At 39.6% G+C, this 22,077-nt stretch overlaps 1 protein-coding gene across 1 annotated transcript in view; it reads left to right on the forward strand.

Annotated features, from left to right (window-relative positions):
- Positions 1-13,972: 13,972 nt before the first annotated feature.
- Positions 13,973-22,077, forward strand: part of lama2 (laminin, alpha 2) — a gene marked incomplete at its 5' end in the record, with an annotated part of 158,628 nt that continues 150,523 nt past the window's right edge. The window contains 3 exons of the mRNA XM_080048250.1: positions 13,973-13,991; positions 14,891-15,061; positions 16,659-16,771. Coding sequence (XP_079904376.1) covers positions 13,973-13,991; positions 14,891-15,061; positions 16,659-16,771 — 303 coding nt within the window. The remainder of the gene's footprint in view (positions 13,992-14,890; positions 15,062-16,658; positions 16,772-22,077) is intronic.

Consider the following 22,077-nt stretch of genomic DNA (forward strand, 5'->3'; position numbering starts at 1 on the left):
ACACACACACACACACACACACACACACACACACACACACACACACACACACACACACACACACACACACACACACACACACACACACACACACACAGGACTGTGTCTCTGAGGTGCTTGCGAATGATTTACGTACCTTACACACACTGTAATGGATTCTATATTGTCAAACACATTTCAGCTATGCTCAATCTAACCTGAACATTTCCTGATTCAGAGCCGTTAGCGGTAGCCCCGGGGCCAGCTAATAGCACATGTGCACTCATCAGTGCTATTGTAGAAGAAAAAAAGACGAGTCAGCAACGTGTAGTTCAGCTCGGTCAAAATCCATTGCCATCACTTAACGCTGTGTGTGAGAACCTTCTTACCTTCAAATGGTTTCTGTTGCAATCATTTTATTCTGAGTTCTATCCACTTGTGTAGTGCATGGGGCAGATGTTCAGTGTTAATGGTATATTAGTTTCACCTGTGAATCTGGCTATTCAAAGCAATCCAGATGATATGATACCTTCTGTATGATCCTTTTCCATTGCTTGACTGTAACTGGCCCTGACTTCTGACTTCCTCTTGAGAGGCTACAAGAGCCAGGAGGAACCTGATTTTTTTTTTAATGAATGTGTTTTCAAGACATTTTTTGTGAACAAGACATTGAGTGCAAAAGCAGATAGATTGTATCAGTGTCCGATTCATTAGTTTAGGCTATTTGTAGGGAATTGGAATCTTGGATTGGATCATTTCAGGCCAAAAACCCCCCGTAGATCAATCTTTCAAGTTTCTAATCTGATTATTTTTATTTATATATTTTTTTCAAATAAATTGTACAATCATTTTCATAGCATAGAGATGCTTTAATTTGAATGCTTAATACTGCCCTCAGAAATCTTGTGTAAAATATCCTAAGCCCCATGCATCATACTATTGGCTATCAGCAGAATCATGTACTAACCCTTTAACTGAACCAGGTCTTAACATCTGTTTGTATTTTCGTCGTCCTGTAATGATTTTTATCCATGTCGATGACTTTCAGATTGTTTGCCGTGTCTGCTTGTCAACAGACTGTAACACTGTTAGAACTAATCGGCAACACTGCCAACCACAGTGTGCCTATGCTAACCAACATGGAGACTAATGGCACTAGCTCTGGCTTCCATCACTCTGTCCAATGGCCCAGCTATAGCCATAACCTCCTCGCCGCTGTGAATAAATGATTCCCCAGAGAAGACAACTGAGATTAATCGTGTGTGTGTGTGTGTGTGTGTGTGTGTGTGTGTGTGTGTGTGTATGCGTGTGTGGTGAATATTACTCATGACAACTGGCCGTTCCTTTTGTACATACTTTGTTGATTGCTCCCCGCGGAACGGCCCACTCAACTCTGGAGCCAATAGTACACTGTTTGGTGTCTCTCCCAGTGTTATTCATTTGAATGGATGGAGGAAGGAGTATCGGAGGGCTGGTGCGAACAGAAAAAGAAAATGTAGAAATACAAGAAAGGTGCACAGACAGGAGATGAGCGACATTAACATTGTGGCGTGTGTGTGTGTTGGTTTGGTTTTTTCGATTTCCGTGGTAACCGTTTTTCTTCCTGGAAGCTCATGCACGTCCATCTGGATTTCCAATTACCCACAATCCCTTGTGACCCCACCGGCCACGTCTTAGAAATTGATGTTATTTCCTGATCTGACAAATACACAACACACTGAAGATAGGCAGACCTGAACACTCCCAATGTAGTCTACCTAAACACGTGTTCAAAATACAGACACACGCACGCACGCACACACACACACACACACACACACACACACACACACACACACACACACACACACACACACACACACACACACACACACACACACACACACACAAACACACAAACACAGTCATCACATACACTCCACTCTGTTTCTCGCTTCTGCCTTATCCTCTTACAACATTTTGCATCAATTACCATCATAGGGGATATATCCTTAACTTTAGATGATATATTATGTAGAAAACATAAGTGAATGTAATTTCCAACAGTTATGACACAAGGTAACAATAAGTATCAGAGTTCATAAAGAAAAACTACAAAAGTCTAATGGTATCATACATTTAAATAAGTCTTTTGTGGTGGGATCATAGAAAAAAGATGACTTTTGCACAAAGTAACACTTTACGCTATGAAACTACATTTCATATATTATTTTCGGAGCAAATCGATACATTCATAACTTACTTCATATCCTGACAGAACATGGAGATTTTAGTTCACTGTAATAATCTATCATGTTACCGATTAACCTCTTGCCATCCCTACCCCCCAATTAGCCTTTCCACAAATTTGAATGCCATTTTGCTTAAAAAAGCCCTGATAAACCTAATATCACTTATTCAGTTTTTTGTTAAAGAGCAGTTAATCATGATTGTCGAACGCACATGTTTGAAAAAGACTAGCCATTGTCAATTCAAGTCAACTTTATTGTCAATTTCTGCAATATGTGCTAGACAAAACTAATCATTCAACAGCAACATGGCGACCATCATGTCCAATTGTGATCGAACGCTTTGTGCATGGGCGTAAATGTTACACTACTTAAATATATTTTTATTATATATTATATAGCATATTAAATACACATACATAGCGACTCATAATACTTGGGTAGAATTAGCATAATGTCATTTTGTCCTTATTCATTAGCGAGTCTCATTTCAATCTCATATTACCACCATTTTTTGGGCCAGCTGGCAGCAGTTTGGAGAGAAAATATCCAACATGTTCTTTTAACAGACACTCTTTCACCTCCCCCATCTGCATGTTAAAAATGTTCTTTTCTCAATGCCTTTTAAGATCGTGCCCATTAAAATGCATTGCGTATATGGGTAGGTAAACAGAACTTTCTGTAAATCCCACTTTTGTTTACACTGCCTTGTACAGTACTCTCAGGGAGCTTCAGTTTGTGTGAGGTCGAGTTGTTTCAATGTTGGGGCTTTCCTTGAACATAAAGGTCACACACACACACACACACACACACACACACACACACACACACACACACACACACACACACACACACAAATGCTATAAACGTCTGAGCAGTCACCATGTACTGACACCATCTCTAGGGAACGCTTTGGACTCAAAGGCAAGAGCAGTCAGCACTGTGTGAGGGGGAAGAAATGCTGAGCTAAGATACATATCCAAACTGATTTTTACAAAGAAAATCATGTTTCTTTGCTGTTCTATTCTAGTCTACTCTGTTCTATGTAGTGGGGTGAGGTGCGCAGAAAGTATAGTGCTTGTATGGCTTTGAGATGATGAGATCCTAGCGATAAATCTCTATGGGGCCAGAGGTCAAGTTGCTCTCTCCTGTAAATCTACTCACTGGCATGTTTTCATTACCAACAACAACATATCCCCAAGACAGTGTGTGTATTTGTGTGTGTGTGTGTGTGTGTGTGTGTGTGTGTGTGTGTGTGTGTGTGTGTGTGTGTGTGTGTGTGTGTGTGTGTGTGTGTGTGTGTGTGTGTGTGTGTGTGTGTGTGTGTGTGTGTGTGTGTGTGTGTGTGTGTGTGTGTGTGTTTGTCTGTGAGTGTAGTGGCCTTGGCTGCAGGCTGGACTGTAAGTACTAACCAAGGCTATAGCGCCAATGAGTTCCTACTTAAATCATAAACAGCCACACACACACACACACACACACACACACACACACACACACACACACACACACACACACACACACACACACACACATACACACTCTCTCTCACAAACACACACACACACACACACACACAGGACTGTGTCTCTGAGGTGCTTGCGGATGATTTAACAAAGTCCTCATCACCGCCTCATCAGGTAGGGACTGGGTGTGTATGTGTGTGTGTGTGTGTGTGTGTGTGTGTGCGAGAGCAGTTGGTCCATTGCGCGATAGATTTACTGCTGGCTGGTCTGAGCTCCGCTATATCACTTCAACCACTTATCCAGGAGTTATTGCGCATAAACACTCCCTCTCCAGTGTTCCTTGTATTTAATTTTTTATACTCAGTGTGGCTTTTTAAGTTACTGATTTTTTATTTCCACATGCAATACTATCATGATCGTGGTTGCTTCGTGCTTTGCGGTTAACAGAGCTATAGAAATTAATTTGAGTGCAGAGAGAAGCAGTGGTCCTCTTGTGAGGCAGTTTAAACCTAAGCACCCCCCTCCAACCTCCCAGTTTGGGGCGCAGTGGTCACCGTAGCCTGCAGCAGACGCGGTTAGTTCATTGACATTGTGTGTGTGTGTGTGTGTGTGTGTGTGTGTGTGTGTGTGTGTGTGTGTGTGTGTGTGTGTTTGTGTGTGTATGTATGAAGTGTGTCTAAGTAGGGGATTAACTGTCTATAACTTTGTGGTTTTCCTGTTTAGTCTGAGTTTATGACCGTCTGGTAGAGGACAGCACTTGCAGAGATCAACCAAATGCACACACACACACACACACACACGCACACACACACACACACACACACACACACACACACACACAGAAAGGAAGGAAGAAAAAAAATGTGTGGCCATCTGGCAAAAGACATTTGAGTCTCTAATTACAATTACAAGCAGACACTTGATGTGAAAACGCATGTGTGTATGATTTTTATTTTTTATTTAAGAAAACTATAAGGTAGAGTAATGTGAAAAAATGCAATGGGTGGGAAGTGAGTTCTTGCATTACCTGTACTAATTACAGTAATTATCATGACTTAAACGGTAGAAGAAAACAGTATTATTATTTAACAACACAGACTCTATGCTGTCGTCTGTATGCCTAGTTTTATCTTCATTGTATTATTATTATTAGAGCAATCTAAAAAGATCAGCCCGGTGGCAGACAGACAGCAGGCCATGTGAGATTGGGCAATAATGGGAGGGATAGGGAGATCTCGGTGTATGTCTATGAAATTGAATTGAATTGAAAAGGAGCTGAGGGGAAAGGATATCGGTCCAATGTCCTGGCCCTTTTGATCAGCCCACAATCTCTTTACTCTTTCTCTTTTTACGCACACTTTCCGCCTTTTATTTTCTTTGTGTAATAATAAGTCATCCGTCGCTGTCTCTCAATGAAGGGTGACTGACTGTAGGCCTGCAATTTTTCTTCAGAGTTTTATTGCTGATGGGAACACGCAGACACACACACACACACACACACACACACACACACACACACACACACACACACACACACACACACACACACTCCAGGCAGGAAGTCCTTGTGCGATCAGGATGTTGACTTAGTTTTCATTTCCATTGCTTTCCCCGAAAAACCCCTGGAGGTCGACAGAAGAGTGGCCAAGCAGATGCAAAGCCTGATATACGGGCAGGGGGAAACAAACAAGTATAGATACATTCTTAATGTAATCCCACCGCAAAGTTAATAACAAAAATAAAACCTATAAGTATATTTTTTTCTTTTTTGGAGCAATGGTGCTGCAGGGGAAAGCAGACACAGAAATAGTTTTTCAAAGACTTATTTTATATATATATTGATATTAATTGTAAATTGGAAAAAATCCAAATTTTTTGACTCATATAATAAAGATCCAAAATCATGCACTTAAAACTAAAAGTAGCTCAAACTTTAACACATTTACCATGACGCTTCAGGAGATGGGGACATGAAGCTTTTCTAGTGCTTTTACTTTATTTTCTTTGGTGGCTGTCCAGTAACTGTGCGTCTTCCCAAATGGCATGAATCATAGAGCGCAATCATCACGACAATCTTCAGTGTCATTACCGAAGCCGTAAGCATAGACGTAGTCACTACCAGCATCAATCTGTCCACCATCATTTTGTCACCATGTCATTTCAGGGTAATATTTCTCAAAATGTTAACACTTCCAGCTAAAAAACTTCAACAATTTTCGAAACCATTTCTGAAGCACCATTCAGGGGTCTCAATTCAATTCCTTCTTTATAACAAAACAGTCTGGTCTGTCTTGTTCGTCACAGTGGTGGCGTACGTGGCCCAAGAGATTGCAATATATGAGGTTCACATTTGAGGAATTGAGTGAAACACTGCTATAGTAATGAGATGGACTGACATGGAATTTTGCACATACATTCATGCTGTAATAGCTTTGCCATTCAGTGGAATCATCAGATCAAACTTTTAGTTTGTCTGACGAATAACCTGTTAAAGTATTGACATTCCCAAGGGTCTCAGTCGTGCTTTCTGTTTAGTGCATTAGCAAATATTAGCATAAAAAAAAACATGCTAAGTAACTACGACCATGAACTTGGTGGACAAACAGTTAAAACTCAGCATGTTTGATTTGTCTTTGGGAACATGTTAGCATACTGTGATGTAAGCCTTATGGATTAGCATGGCTGTGGACTCTATGGCTACAGCCTATGTTTAGAGAGAACACTCAAAAATGTGTAACAGATGATACTACGATAAACTGCACAGGCAGTGACACAAACTGGGCCTGTCTATGTTCAGCAATGTAAATATTCAAACTTAGAGTAAAAGTACCACATACTCAGTGAAGTTCCATACATTTTTCTTTTAATCACCAATGTTTGGACACATTTTCTTCCTTAGGGTATCTCCTCATACTAGGACTGCTTTTTTTCCCACTCTCTTTCAGAGAAATGTAATTAACCGTCTACTAGATATGTCATTCATTTATCCAACATTTCAGTGTGAACTAAGGTTACCATAGAAACAGCATGCAGCAATCAGGAATCACTGACAGCTGTGTGTATGTGTTACACTGAAATGAAACCTTTGTGTTTGATATGCGCATTGCTAAACTTAATTCACTAGTTGGAATGTAAAGCAGTAGGTAAATATTGTGACATGCGTGCAGCATCCAGGGCGGCTCGACAACGCCTTGTGTGAGATCTGTGCGTGGGAATTAATGTATTTGAAAACTGATAACATGCTATATTTACACCTTTCACTCGAGAATTCATAAATTGATGTCAGTGTCGTGCCTGGCATTATCTCCCTTTCAACTTTTCCAATTCAAGAAATTATGTTATTTAACTTCCAACACTGATTTTTTTTTTCATACAATGCCTCTTTAGTTAAAGCTATACTGTACGATCTGAGAGAGCTAGCATGATTTGAAATTAGCTTGTCCTCGGAGTTCCGTTTAACTCCTCCCTCTCCCCTCGGGACTCCCTCCCCCACCCCTCGACACACAGCCGTGCACGAGCGCTGCTGGCTGCACTTCCCAATTGCACTGTTTACCAGTGATTGTTAACATTTAACTCACACACACAAACACTCACACATAGGCTACATGCAGAAAAGGCCCCAAAGTTTATAGGTTACAGTGTTGTTATTTCTTATAGAGTGTTGAGATGAGTTTTGTTCAGTGTGGATGACAGTATAGCTGTCAGTTAGTGGCCGTGACGTCAGTCGGCCGGAGGGTCTGTCTAGTAAGTTTCCTTTTCTCTTCTCTCTCGGTCAGGTGTGTGAGCGCGCATGTTGCCGCAGTAGTCGACACAGTTGAAACGTGTTTATGTGAATCACCCGTGTGTGAGTAAGTACATGCAGTCCCGATCGCTGTTATAAGTTACAGTTTATGGACGTTATTGACGGCCGCGATTCGCAGGTCGCAACAGCTGTTCTAACGTCTCCTCACGAGCGGAATGTAAGCCTGTGTCTCTTTTCCTGCGATCTATGCTGCTGTGCCTGTGAAAGAAGGAAAATAAAGAGCGGAAAAACCATACTCCTCTTCTCATGCTTATAGTCTGACGTTTTTGGCCTTAAGTGGTGTTCTGGCCGACACCTCTGAAGTGAAACCAGTGATAAGCAGATCAGCGCGGTACCGGTAGGCGACATCCACCAGTTTCCTCCGCTACACTAGGCTACATGATGAAAGATACAGAGCAGTAGCCTACTTAAAAATATAGCCTACTTTTTAATCTTTGGGTTTTGGGGAAAGTAGCAAGTCTTGTCAAGTCAAAAGGCTCAAGTCACGAGTCTAGTCCACTGCCAGGTAGCCTACTACGATATGGCACGAACGCTTTCTCTGCCCTCCGTGAACGCGCTCAGGCTCGCACACAGAGGGGAGAGAACGCGCAGGATTGTGATTGGTTCTTTAGATACGGGTCCATCGTCTCCGATTGGTCAGCATTTTAACAGGTTTATAGAAGGTACAGAATTTGGGGGTTTTTCGTTTCTTTTTCATTGCCCATAAGTCATTTATTGCTGTTGGGGTGTAAAAAACACTTTTCACAACATATTAAAAAGTGCATATTGCAGATAATCTCCTATGATGCCTTTAAGGAATTTTTGTTTCCGTTAAGCATACATTCGAATTGTGGTAATGTGAGGACGGATCCATCTATTGATGTTTTGTAGCAGCTGGTACAAATTTTTCTGTTGATTATGATTTTAATGAAACACCTGAGGAATTTTACCAATGTATTGAACTGATGTGGTGATGTCATACTTAAAGGGATAGTTCAGAATTGTTAAAGTGGTGGTTGTATTGGGTACTTAAAGGAATACTTCACCCATACGGAACCAGCGTTCTATCATTATAAAATAACTATTATAATATAATGAAAGAGGTCTTTCTTCCCTCAGTCTTCCCTTAGTCTTCCCTTGGCCCAGCTGTCCTGTTAATCCTAACCCTTACTGTGATGTCACAAGAAGGAAACTGTAGGGTTAGACAGTGAGACCATAAAACACTCTTTCTGCCTTTTCTCAGGCTAAGATGATCCGATTCCAATTTTTTTTGCACATTTATACTAAATAGGATCTCCGAGTTCAATACACCTTCATATTCCAACCGGTGAAGTAGGCCTTTAAGCAACTTAAAAAATAATCTCAGTTTGGCGTACAATTAAAGGGATATTTAGGTTTTAAATTAGCATTTATATATGTGAAGAAAAAAAGGTTTTCTTATGGCCCCCACCGCAACAGTACAATGCTGACTTCTGCTACAGAAACATCTCCCCTAAACTCCTTAAAATGACTGCACTAGCCGCCAGCTCCATTAGGTAACACACTGACAAAGCCTAGGTACCCAATACAGCCACACTTAAAACATACTGAACTTTCCCTTTAATGATCCCTTTATTTGAGAAATGCTTTACTTTGGTGCTATGTGTACTGTGTTATCTCAATCTCTCTCGCTGATTGTCATCCTATGCCAGACAATGATTTTTCACGTTGCTGTTTTAGGGCCGAGAGGTATGACTCAGCCTACCATAGCTGCCACCATCAGTTACCAAAATTAGTCATTGTCATTTTTTCTTTATCTGATTGTCGGGGATCTTCAATTTATTAATAACAAGAAAATGAAGTTTCATTTATCAAGATGATTATGTTATCTGAAAACTGCAGGTTAAAAATCTGCCTCCAAAACTATATGCTTGGTTTATGGTGGGTATTTTCTTACTTACCTTATTCTGAGACCACAACTTACATTTTGATAATGGGGACTTTATTTAGGTGCTTGTGTGTATGATTCATAACTTTTGCTCCATTCACTTTCCTTGATGTATTTATTGTAGCCAAAGTAGACACCAAAGACGGTTTTGTCTGAAGTATAAGTTGGACCATTGTGTATATTTTACAGCTGTCGTGGTCAGACAAAGGCAGACACAATCAGTTTGCCAATAGCTATGCTTTAAAGAAAACAAATGTGGTTCTGCTGTTGTCATAAGACATTTTATAGCCCCAGATGACATTATAATTATATCGTGATCTGGAGATTGTGGGAGTAGACACAGACACTGTTGGTTTCCCTTGTATGAAGACTATGTTTTTCACTTGGGGGCATGTGTAGAATGTAAAATCCCATTTCCTGGATTGCCTTGTTTGTGAAACTCTGAGGTAGAAGATAAATCATGTTTCAGGTGCTTGCAGCACATCCCAGCTAACAAAGCAGATTAGTTTTCCGGGAGAGATCGTCATAAAGCGGATATAGATGAGTCCAAGACTGATTAGGGTTCATATTGCTTGTTGATGTAAATCTGATTGTATCAAATGTGGTTTATTAGGTTGGATATTCATTTTGAATAAGGGCTGTGTGTGTGATTTTTACATATTTACTTGTGAGTGTGTGTGTGTGTGTGTGTATTTTTTTGTATGGGGTTTTTTGGTGATCCCTTGTGTTTATGCACACACACATCCATCTTTATGTAGATGTGTGTGTGTGTGTGTGTGTGTGTGTGTGTGTGTGTGTGTTTCTTGTCTGTGGGTTTGTGTGTAAGAGTATACAGGATTATCGCAGTCTCATCCCTCATTCGTCTCCCGGCCCTGACCCTTTTAAACAACACTTTATCTTTCTCTGGAATCCCTCCATCCATCTCCATCTATCTTTTTTCTCTGTCTCTGTGTCTCTCTCTCTCTCTCTCTCTCTCTCTCTCTCTCTCTCTCTCTCTCTCTATCTCTCTATCCCTCTCCCCCCAACTACTCAGGATGGAGGGAGAGATAGAGAGAGATGCGGAGAGAGAGATGATCCTGTCTTTTCCAACCTTCTTCTTATTCCATCAAGCATACATCTCGTCTCAAAACTCAACAATAACACATCCATCACACACATACACACGGCAGGGCTAGCAGTGCAGAGTCATCGTCCGCCATGACAGAAGAAAGCAAATAAAGTTGTATTCATAATACAATAAGAAGCCTTTATATAATAAAAAGGACTTGCTGTCCTCCTGAATCTTGTGGAAATCCAGTCATTTCTGGACATTTTCTACTTAGGTCTCGGATTTCACATTCGTATTGATATTCTATTGTCTTTTATTACCACACTGATGAGTAGCGGGCTTCAATATCGTCACTCAAACACTAAATATGTGTGTGTTTGTGGATGTGTAGCCAGCAATGTACATTAAAGTTCACTTTTAGAATACTGTAACCACAATTGGAAAAACCTTCTTCAAACAAATTCATGGTTAAATGGATGTGGATCTGGTTAAGGCTTATGTGTATTTTTTATATATTTAATATTGCATTACTCCCATTCAGTGCTCAAATCATGTGAACTTTGGAATTACAAATTGATGAGGATTTGTGTTAATTGTAGGATTGGAGAGCTATAAGATTTTAACACTATAGTCACAATAAAAATCAGTCATATATTCATATTGTCCCATGCCAAGTTGCATGTAACATGAACACAAACTTAAGGAGGACATTCAGTGATGTTATATACTGCAGATAATTCGCCGATCTTTCCTATGAATGTTGCCTTGGTATCAGTTTTGTGGTGTGAGAGAAACTTCTTTGGCAATGACATTGTCCAGCTTGCACTGGGTGTACTTATACAGTTTGACAATGTGTGGCAGTAAATCCTCTGAGATATCTGGTTAACAGAGCGTATAGACGGGAGATAGAGAGGCCAACAGACAGACAGAGACACAGACAGACAGGTTACCATGGTTATCAGAGCAGAGAGAAAAAGAATGGAAGGTGATGAACCTGAGTCGATCTACGTGTGTGTGTGTGTGTGTTTGCGCGCACGTGCGTGTGTGTGACGTGTGTGTACATGTGTGTGTGTGTGTGTGTCTAGCAGCAGCCGTAGAGCAGACAGTCATTGTGTCCTTGTCATTCAGTGCATCTGAAATCCGAACCCTGTCTTTAGGCAGAGCTCTCTCCATTCCTCTGTAATCTCACCTTCTTGTTCAACATAAAAGGCAAGAGAGGGAAAGTGTTATCTGTTGCCAAAGTCAGAGTCATACACATGATCAGATCCTCCCAAGAAATGATTTTGATGTGAAAAGGTTGCTATGACCAGCACAGGCAGTAAGAACCCATGGGAATCTAAAATAAAAAAAGAGTTGAAATGATCTGTCACTCTTTATCCTACTAGCATTTTTTTTTCTTCAAATCAGGGATCACTAAAATTGAGCAATATGCTTACTGTGTACAAGAGTTGTAGTCAAGACAATGTAACCTGAGACCAAGTCATGACCAAGACCAGTGTGTATAGCGAGACAGACAAGACCAAGACTTCAAAGGGTTTGGAACCAGTTAAGGTAGGGTGAGACTAAGTCAAAACCAGGACCAGACCAGAAGCGCTATAGTCACACTTTACCACGGTATCATATTAATGTGTTCAGATTTGACTTTAGTTACGACAACTGTGATAATTGGGTGCTAAGGGTTTTTTAAGTACCTTTCATTGCCTCCATTAACCACAACTGTATTTAGGAATGCAGTCGTAAAAGTACTGTATATGTTTTCGCTATGGTGAATTAGTATTGGAGACAACTGCCACATATTTGGTCATTAAACAGTGGGAACTTTTCCTATATGAAAACTCTGTTATTGGAAATCCGGGAATTCCTAGATGGAGATTCTCAGATGTCATGGCTGAGAGGTTTGGAAGCATGTGTGTTTTGACTGTGTGAGTTTTTGTATATGATACGTTGTGAGTAGCTGTGTGAGAATGTGTACACATGTGTGAGAGAGACTTTGGGTGTCTCAGATGTTCTTCACAGTTAATCAGTGTTGACACTATGCCAAACAGCTGGACTCATCTCGACACACACACACACACACACACACACACACACACTCACACTCACACACACACATCATCACACTTTTTTTTCTCCTTCCGTCTGATCTTCCGTTCCTGTCCGTCAATTTATTTACAGTTATTTTACATTTATGGTTCTCTGTGTTTATGTTTGTATGTCAGTGCACATGTTGTTTAACTGTAAAAGCTTTTGACCTTAGCCAGGACTGGGCTATCTGACGTAACATGGTATGTGCATGTGTTAGTCTCTGTGTGTGTGTGTGTGTGTGTGTGTGTGTGTGTGTTTGTGTGTGTGTGTGTGTGTGTGTGTGTGTGTGTGTGTGTGTGTGTGTGTGTGTGTGTGTGTGTTTTTGCCAGACAGGAAATGTGACCCATGTGAGCAGTATGTTGAAGCATTCCAGTACTTTAAGTAAGAGACAGACTTTTACAATGGGTTCAACACTGAGGAGTCAAGCTTGGGAACTGGCATTATAAAAATAAAGATTACAGGCTCATGGTGCATTTGTGTGGTGATGACATGAAGACGTAAATGAGGCTCAGTTATATTTTAGAGCTCTCTAGCTCAAGAGGTGATCCGTTCCCTTTAATTCTATTTTAGATAACACTAGCTACTTGCTGGCTTTTAGAGCCCGGAAACCTGGTCTAAAATAATTTAAAAAACAACAAAAACAAAATAAATGTTCATAATTAATATAAAAGTAAGTTAGTAAAACTGCTTTTTTACTGTCTAGGGCCTTTGACAGAACTGTGTGTGCGTGGCTGTATAAAACACTCTCCATCGCAATTGTTTTTAAAGAACGTAAGGGCAGATAACTTCCGTGATTGGATCAAAATACTTATTGTGTGAATAGGAACCATGTCATTGCCCACCTCATCTAAACTGCATATCTGTAAAGTGTATTAAACCTGAATGACAATATCTTTCATTTGGATTGATAAATATGCCTAACCGTTTTCGGATGCTTACTATCATGCAACTAACTCCCAAAAATGACCTAACTTGAAGGATTTGGATTGGAAGGGGCTTTAACAATCACACCTTTCAGATTTGATACATTTCAAAATATTATGATTATTTTCAGATGTCAATCTAGCTTCAGTACGTTTATTGATACAAATGCCATATATTTATAAGGAAACAAGAGGAAGCTCGGAAAGGATTCATTGAGTAATCGGTTAGTGAAGTGAAAAATCATTAAGAACTAATTTGATAATCGATGAATCGTATTTTAGTATTTTTAAGCATAAATGCTAAAGTATCAATGTGCTATTTTCTTTCCTCCACGGCCTGAGTCATATGGCTCCAAGTGTTATGTATAATGTACTAGTTTTTTCTCCGAGATTCTGTACAATTTAAAATATGCAGCTCTATTTTCATGTCTTCCAGGAAATGTTTTGTTTATTATTTCCACAACCATCCCGTATAGGGCACTAGGGAGAAAAGCAAAGTAATGTTTGCATAGTATTACGTTATTGATGGTTTCCAGCAATGTACCGGGGGAAAAAAGGTGTGTGCACTTTGCAGTGTTTGCCATAATGCATGTTCTCTCCAAGTTTACATTATGCTCCAGTAGTGAAAAATATCCATGGACAGGAAATGGAAAAAATTGAATTGGCTCGAGCAACATAATGCAAATAAAAAGTATTTTGATATAGCGTTACACTAGCCAAAGCCTGCGTAGTTGACTTTGGCCCTCGCTCCCTGTGGGGGGTAAACGATGTTAACTGTACCGAAAAAAATACAGACAGATTAACTAACTTGGACTGTACAAAAATCCTACCTCCTCCCCCGTGTTCCAGGCTAATTACCCATAACCTCAGTGCAACTGACATACATTACACGCGTCAGCCGTCTCACTTGGAACAAGACTACACAGAGATACCGACATAGTTTTAATGATCTGAAATACAAAACCTGTATGCAAAGAAGGATGTGCTGGAGGTTCCTAATAACCCCTGCTGCTGTTATGCTTTTTAATGATTACGTTTGCCTTGAAGAAGAAAGCCAGTCTGACCGCATTTGATCTGCCTTGAATGGACTTGAACCTGCATTAGTGATGGTTATCATATATAATTAGCTTAATTGTCTGGTTTTGTATTAACATGTCAACTTGTACATGTACATCTTTGTGATTTTTTTTATGGATTTAATAAAATTAATTATCAGACATGTGGGAAATATGGTTGTTCGCTGTCAAACTCACAACCAAACTAGAAAATGTATATCAACTTCATTATGTGTGTGTCAAGCATACATTTTTCAAAACATACTTATGTTTACTCCAGCAAAAGAAAACCTGCTGCATCTATACATCAACATGGATGTCAGTACTACTAATGCAAACAGCATTGTAGCATTTTTCATTGTGTATTTCCTTATATAATTGCCTGTGTGTTTTCTTCACAGGACTGTTCCCGGCTGTGTTGAACTTGGCGTCCATGGCAGATATATCAGCTAATGCTACCTGTGGTTCGCTGGGTCCAGAGATGTTCTGTAAGCTGGTGGAGCATGTACCAGGCCGGCCAATCACAAACCCTCAGTGTCGAATCTGCAACCAAAAGAGTACAAATCCTTTAGGTGAGACATACATAGAAACACACACACTCACTCACTCACACACACACACACACACACACACTCACTCACTCACTCACTCACTCACTCACTCACACACACGCAAGATTTATAGGCACAGCGATAACAATCACTAATCATGCATGATTAGTTAAGTAGAGCCCTATTGGCCAGATGTTAACCAATAATTTTGTCTGAAATTATTATTACTGATTGAACTGAGGACTTAATCAGAAAATTACAATCCAAAAATCAGCCTGCCTGCCTCCATCTTTTACACAGCCAACTAGAGAGTCAGTCAATCAATCAATTAATGATGAAGTTAACCATTCAAACAACCAATCAGTATCTCAGTAAAGCGGTCCGCCATTAGACTGGTAACCAGGGAACTAATAGCTTAGTCAGTATTCATCTAGCCAGCCAGTCACTGAGCTACTACATTCTCAGCTAGCTTGGTTTGGTTAGCTAAACCGGTCAGGCAGTTGGTCAAAGACAGCAGGAAAAAAGAAGAAAGAGTCCGACATACTGGGGATGAGAAGGTAGACTGAAATGCTCATTTTGAATCACTTAACTTCTACCTGTATTAAAGGTGCTCTGAGGAACTTTCAGTTTCTGGTAATTCTTGCACCCCCTTTCGACAAAAGCGGTGGTAATTTTTTTTTCCACGCCAGCTGTAGTTCCTGGGTGAGTGTACCCATGACAAAGGCATTAAGAAAAACTAGACTGATGGTCTCGTTGGCAGTTACAGAAAATTAGACTGTTTCAGAAATATACAAAAGTTCCTTGTAGCACCTTTAATAATAAAAGTAAGACCCAATTTGAGTAAAGAAGCTGACCAAATTGCTCACAGTTTTTTCTTGCTGAGAGATGACGCTGCACACAGAAGATGGTTAGCTTAGGGTAAGCTAAACATTAAGGGGAAGGAGAACAGGATACTTAAAGATAGGAAATATGTAATCAGGAAATAAGACTTTAATGGGAGGGAAGAAGTATTTTGCTAGCAACAGTTGCCATGGTTTTTAACAGAAATGTCACACATAAGTAGTGTGGTGATTGACAGCTGCAAATTCACATCTTCTCTTAAGACTACTCTCTAAACCACATGGAAACACCAAAACAATCCCATGTACACCGCATGCATAAGAGCTCTGCATAGGGATTTTTGATGTATATAATAATACAGTAATAATTTGTTTTTCGTCTGCTTCTTCCATTAAAGTTATTGTGTGAAGTAGTTATAGAGGGCCTGGAGTAGGGTTCTGCAAATAGGTAGACATTATTTTCAGTCAGAAGTGGAAAAAAAACACATCTGGAATGGAAAGTAAATGTACTGTTCTTCCTTTTACAAAGTGGAAAAATGTGCTCTTGACATCAGGCCTTGAATTATTAAAATGTCAGAATTTTAGAAAAAGAGTCCAATTTCTTTGGACAATTTTTTTAGATTTTAAAAAATTTGAATAGAACAAAAACTACCGATATGCCCTTGCTATTCACCTCACTCTTTCTTTCTTTCTGTCTGTCTGCCTGTGTGTGTGTGTGTGTGTGTGTGTGTGTGTGTGTGTGTGTGTGTGTGTGTGTGTGTGTGTGTTTGTGTGCACAGAGGGTCATCCCATAGAATATGCCATAGATGGGACCAACCGTTGGTGGCAGAGTCCCTCCATTCAGAACGGCAGGATGTACCACTATGTGACTATCACTCTGGACTTGAAACAGGTAGACACATACAGTACATACAGTACATACATACACGCTATACTTGTGAGGACATATTGACTTACACACATGCATTCACTGGAGGCTTAACCCCAACATTACACACTCACACAATTTGTCTTCTGAGTTTTCAAACATTCACTCCTGGTAGTATTGGCAAAGGTGGCTGTGTAAGAGCCCTGCTTCACAAAGAAATGACAGCTGGTAGTTGGCCTGGATTTATGTTATTTCGCAAAGGATTTTTTAATGGTGACTTGTCATGATTGGAATCCACTGTGACCGCCATGAATCAAACCTGACCACAGCCGCTGTTCTCTGCGGCGAGGCACATTACAATTAATTTTCTGTTCATCAAGGTTAATTTAACAGCATCGAAAACATGAATAACTCTGCTGTGTGGTTTATTGAACACTATGAAAATGAGTTGAGTTATTGCTATAAAGCGTTATCAGGAACACTAGTGGTACCGCGGTAAAGTCTGCATATTGTTAGTTGAGAATGATCATTGTGTAGCATGCACAGAAAATCAATAAACAAAATATCAAATATTGTTATTTTATTATTATTGTTGATAACAAAATCAATAGGACATTTACATTGATTTTATTATAATAATTACCAAGTTTTGCATCAGTATTGTTTAATGTCACATATCTCATCAAGCTATTGGGTGGCAAAGGTTGGTTCCAGAAACTTCCAAAAACCTTAGCACAATTGGAAGATCTATGGACAGTTGGATGGCACACTCAACCTGAACATATCTACATTTTTGGAGTTTGAATTGAACCTTTTAGCTTTGCACAGGAAGACCCCTATAGTGGCTGGTGGAGTTGAACCCAGGACTTTATGTGAGACCATACAAGTAAAGGATAATATAACTATGGCGTGGCCTAATAGCCATCTTCTGAAGTTAAGAGATGCATAATGTTCCTCTTTTTTTTCTTAAAATGATAAATGTAAAACCATTTGACAGTTAAACATTATTTTATGGACTATGAAATTAAAGATTATTTGAAACCCTGATAACATTCAAGGGCTCCACCACCAGTCTGGTACCCTGTAACCAGATGCAACATTTCTTAAGTCTAACGGAGTAACACTTAATCAGTTAAAAGCTATTATTTTTGTTTAAATGGGATTGACCATTGAAACCATATCAATATGACATTTTTCATCTCTTTAAATATCAATTGTTGTTTAGTCATCCAGGGAATAATTCTACCTATTATTATTTCAGCAGTGCTGGGATAAGTTAAACCAACTCTGCTATCAATCACCTATTAAGCAAATGAGTCACTCTTTAAATAATTGGGTTTCCATTTTTGATTTGGAAAGCTTGGCAGGGCTCTATTTGATGGAGGGGCCGTGTACTGGCGTTGGTAGATTTAGGACATTTAGTTTACGTTGGAAGTATGACAGATTAAACCCTCCAGATTATAATTATTTTGATGTCATGAGAATTAAACTAATAAGGCTGAGAGACTTTAGTCCTCAAAAAGCCCTCAGTTCATTAAGAGAAGTGTATCAAAAATTGCTCTTAATGTTAAAAAACGAATTGATTGAAGATAAATAATGGAAAGCCAATATTCTGCACAAATTGTCACAATATATTAATGACAGCAAAGAACCATGCATCAATTAAAAAAAGACTGATGTAAAAAAAAAAAAATCACATTTTGACAGTTTTTTTTTCAATTTACACATTTTAGTGGCCTCACCAGATAGATTAAATGCGGTCATGATCTTTTTCACTCCGCCATCTTTTCTGATTCTGTTCACAATGTGCTGCAGAGTTCCCTCGAATTTATCAAAACAGTGGAGAGTTAGAAATAGGATATTGGTCTGGGGGGAAGGTGAGGTACAAAGTAAGAAACATGCAGAAAAATAGATAGGAAATATATGGTGTGCAAAGCAACAGCGAAAAGGGTACTACATTATAGAAAAAAGATTGATATAATTGCAGTCCATTAAGCTGCCCATTAGAGTTGTCTAACACCATTTGTACAGGCTTTCATGGTCACACATTTTTTTTTTACCTCAAATCACCTAGAATTATAACCTATATATAACCTGTCCTTTTTATATCCTGGAGGTGGTCCTGAACAAGTCTAAAAAACACGATAAACAGCACATTAAAGACACTGTTCAGACTCTCACATCCTCAAAAATAATCAAACATGGCAAAAGCAACTGCAGCATGAAATCTGAAGTGACTAACCACTTTGCCCTTTAGTGGAGAGCGTCTTACAATAGATTGCCCCATAATCAAACAAATCTTAGTCCATTCAAATCTCTCTTCCTTCCATATTCAATTTAATATTCTTTTTAATACGTTCACAACACAATTCAAACTGCTTTTTTGGCGACCAAGACCTGTCTAATGCCACAAAATAAAAAGTTGTGCTGCAGTCCGTACATTGGAAAACTAACAAAGCTTTGAATTTGTTCTTATAGATTCATATACGAATGTAACAATTGGCAATTGGTTGTTGAAATATTTCGGGTCGGACTCATGTTATTCTTTGGTATTTTTAATTTTAGTTAAGAGGCAGTGAGAGAGAGGAACAAAAAAGATGGTAAGCCGTAAAACTGAAGAGAGCTTTATTTTTTATCTTTTTAATTTTTTTTACGCCAACCACTACATGTAGAATATAATTATATCTCTGGCCAGGTTGTAGGCCTACAGCAGCAGCCATCTTGACACGTTAATGGATTCAGGCCGATCAATCACACACAATTCCACCACTGTAGTGCTGCTTAATATTAGTGTGCGTAGCTATCCATGTGCTTATCCACTGTCAAATTTACATTGAGATGCACGGGGGAAAAAAATATCATAATAACCATTGCGTGAGTGTGAAAGAATTAGATTTTTTTTTTTTCTTTACGTCTCATTTGTCACAACAACATTCCTTTAAAAGCTTTTTAATACCGGGGCACTTTTTTCTCAATGATCACCTACTGGGATGTCTCATCTTTATATAATGGTTGTGTTTGACATGCCCGCAGAAATATACATTTACAAATACATTTACATTTATTCATTTGCATAGCACATTTCTTAACATTTTTACAAAGTGCTTTACAGGAAAAAGACCAGAGCCCAGAGACATTAGAATATCATAAGAACAGAAATAAAATAGGTATTAAAAAAAAAAAAAAAAAAAAAAAAAGTAATAAAGGAACAGTGAAAATAAAATACTGTAAGATCAGTTGTGTAATGTGTCAGTGAAGAAACCGCTGTTGTCCAGTTCACCCCCATGAAACACAAATGATCTTGAGGGATATTAGTTTGCTATAATAACCCATTCACTACACCAATGATGGGTGATGAAGGGCCCCATTTGAATTGCTTAAGTGCAATGACCAGTGCAAAGCAGTAGATCATGGGCGCTTGCACTGTGTGGGTGGCGGCTTCTATTTTGTTTATGTATGTGTAGAAGGTCTGGCTGTGGTGGAATATACATTCAAGTGTAGAGATTACTAAACACATTTGCATATTGTTCTTTGATGTAGTTGTGTCAGTTCTCGTGGGCATAACGCACTGCCTGGTTTATATATAAAACATAGTGCATCACTGTATATATTTAACTGTTTGGACAAAACCAACTTCATTTAAAAAAAGAAAGCAATCAAACATTGCATTACATCTATTTTGCTTTAATCTATTTTGTATTCCTCAACATAACAATAGAAAGGCCTCCCTCCTGTGTGTGTGTGTGTGTGTGTGTGTGTGTGTGTGTGTGTGTGTGTGTGTGTGTGTGTGTGTGTGTGTGTGTGTGTGTGTGTGTGTGTCTGTGTGTCTGTGTGTCTGTGTGTGTATGTGTGAATCTTGATCAGCCCAAAAGGAAAGCTATTTACCCTCCAGTGTGCTGAATTTCCCTCGCGACCTCAGTCATCTCACTCAGAAAATGACAGCAGGATTTTGTGTGTGTGTGTGTGTGTGTGTGTGTGTGTGTGTGTGTGTGTGTGTGTGTGTGTGTGTTTGTGTGCTTGCATCATCACCCTCATTTCCTATCTTGCTATTGTTGAGTCTCTCTGGATAGAAAGACTAAATAATGAGAAAGTGGGAGTTGAGGGTCCTTGTGAGTTAGTGTGTGTGTGTGTGTGTGTGTGTGTGTGTGTGCGTGCGTGCGTGTGTGTGTCTGAGAGAGAGAGAGAAAAAAGGGAGTCCATGTTCATAATATTTTGATGCATTTTTGAATTGTGAATTTGACATGCAGTTGTGTCTAACTTGACAATCAAGTGAAAGTCCTCTGCAGAGACCTATTGAAGTGAGTTGAAAATCATTTCTGACTTCACAAGAGCGTAGTTCCTAAATCCTCATCATTTTTAAGGCTTAGTCTATACAAGTTTCTTTGTTGTAATATTTAAAATAATCACACTTTTTCTTTTTTCTATTATTAAGCTTGTTAGACCTGCAGTCATTCCATATCAAACTAAATGTGATCCAGCCATGCTTCTCCAATGTAGGCTTACGGGTTAGTATGCATACAGATTAAGAAATGACTAGTAAATGTGTAAAGACTGTTCAGGCCCGGACACATCGGCCCGATAATCGCCGTCGTAGAGGCTGGAGGGGGCGGGGACACGAATCTGTTTGGTGTGTGCCGTGAAATCGGTCGTCGTAGATGTCGTCGGGCGGGCAGTCTTTCAGATGGAGCAGTCTTTCAGATGGAGCAATTTGATTTGTGGAGGGCTAGCGACTCAGTGAAGCCCGGAAGTGAGGCGGGTAGCACAAACAGCTAACAACAGTTAGCCATTGTTTTAATGTGTTTGTTTGTTTCGTTCAGCGAGTACTCACATGCATCAACCCTTGTTGACTGCTCGACACCATGCTCGACACTCTCTGCTAAAAACGGTGCTCTTTATGGTCCATAAATATAAATACGTATTTCTATCTATGTTTATGGTCTAAAGAGCCTTCCCATCATTTCCGGCTTCCGTATTTTTTCGGGCCACAATACAGATTAGCGCCGCCTGCTGTTATGGAGACATTACGTCCCGCGCAAGCGCAGAGCGTACGGAAAGGCAACAGTCGGCTTGGTGTGTTCTTTGCACTTTTTCGGCCGTGACGGGAAGACTGGAGCTCCCTGAATCGGCAGACTCCATTTTCTGGTAGTCGGACTGGTGTGTCCTGGCCTTTAGACCAATTGGAGTGGGGTAGGGATGGGAGGAGGTGGGTGGAACAGGCCTCACCATGGCAACAATTTGTTGTAAGCTTCGAACTGGATTCAGTTGAATTGCAGTTATCATGGAAATGGAGCAGATAGTTTGATTGACAAACAGTTTGTTCGTTGTTGTCA

Source organism: Ammodytes marinus (assembly GCF_949987685.1).
Source record: "Ammodytes marinus genome assembly, chromosome: 19".
In the NCBI taxonomy this organism is placed as follows: domain Eukaryota; kingdom Metazoa; phylum Chordata; class Actinopteri; order Uranoscopiformes; family Ammodytidae; genus Ammodytes; species Ammodytes marinus.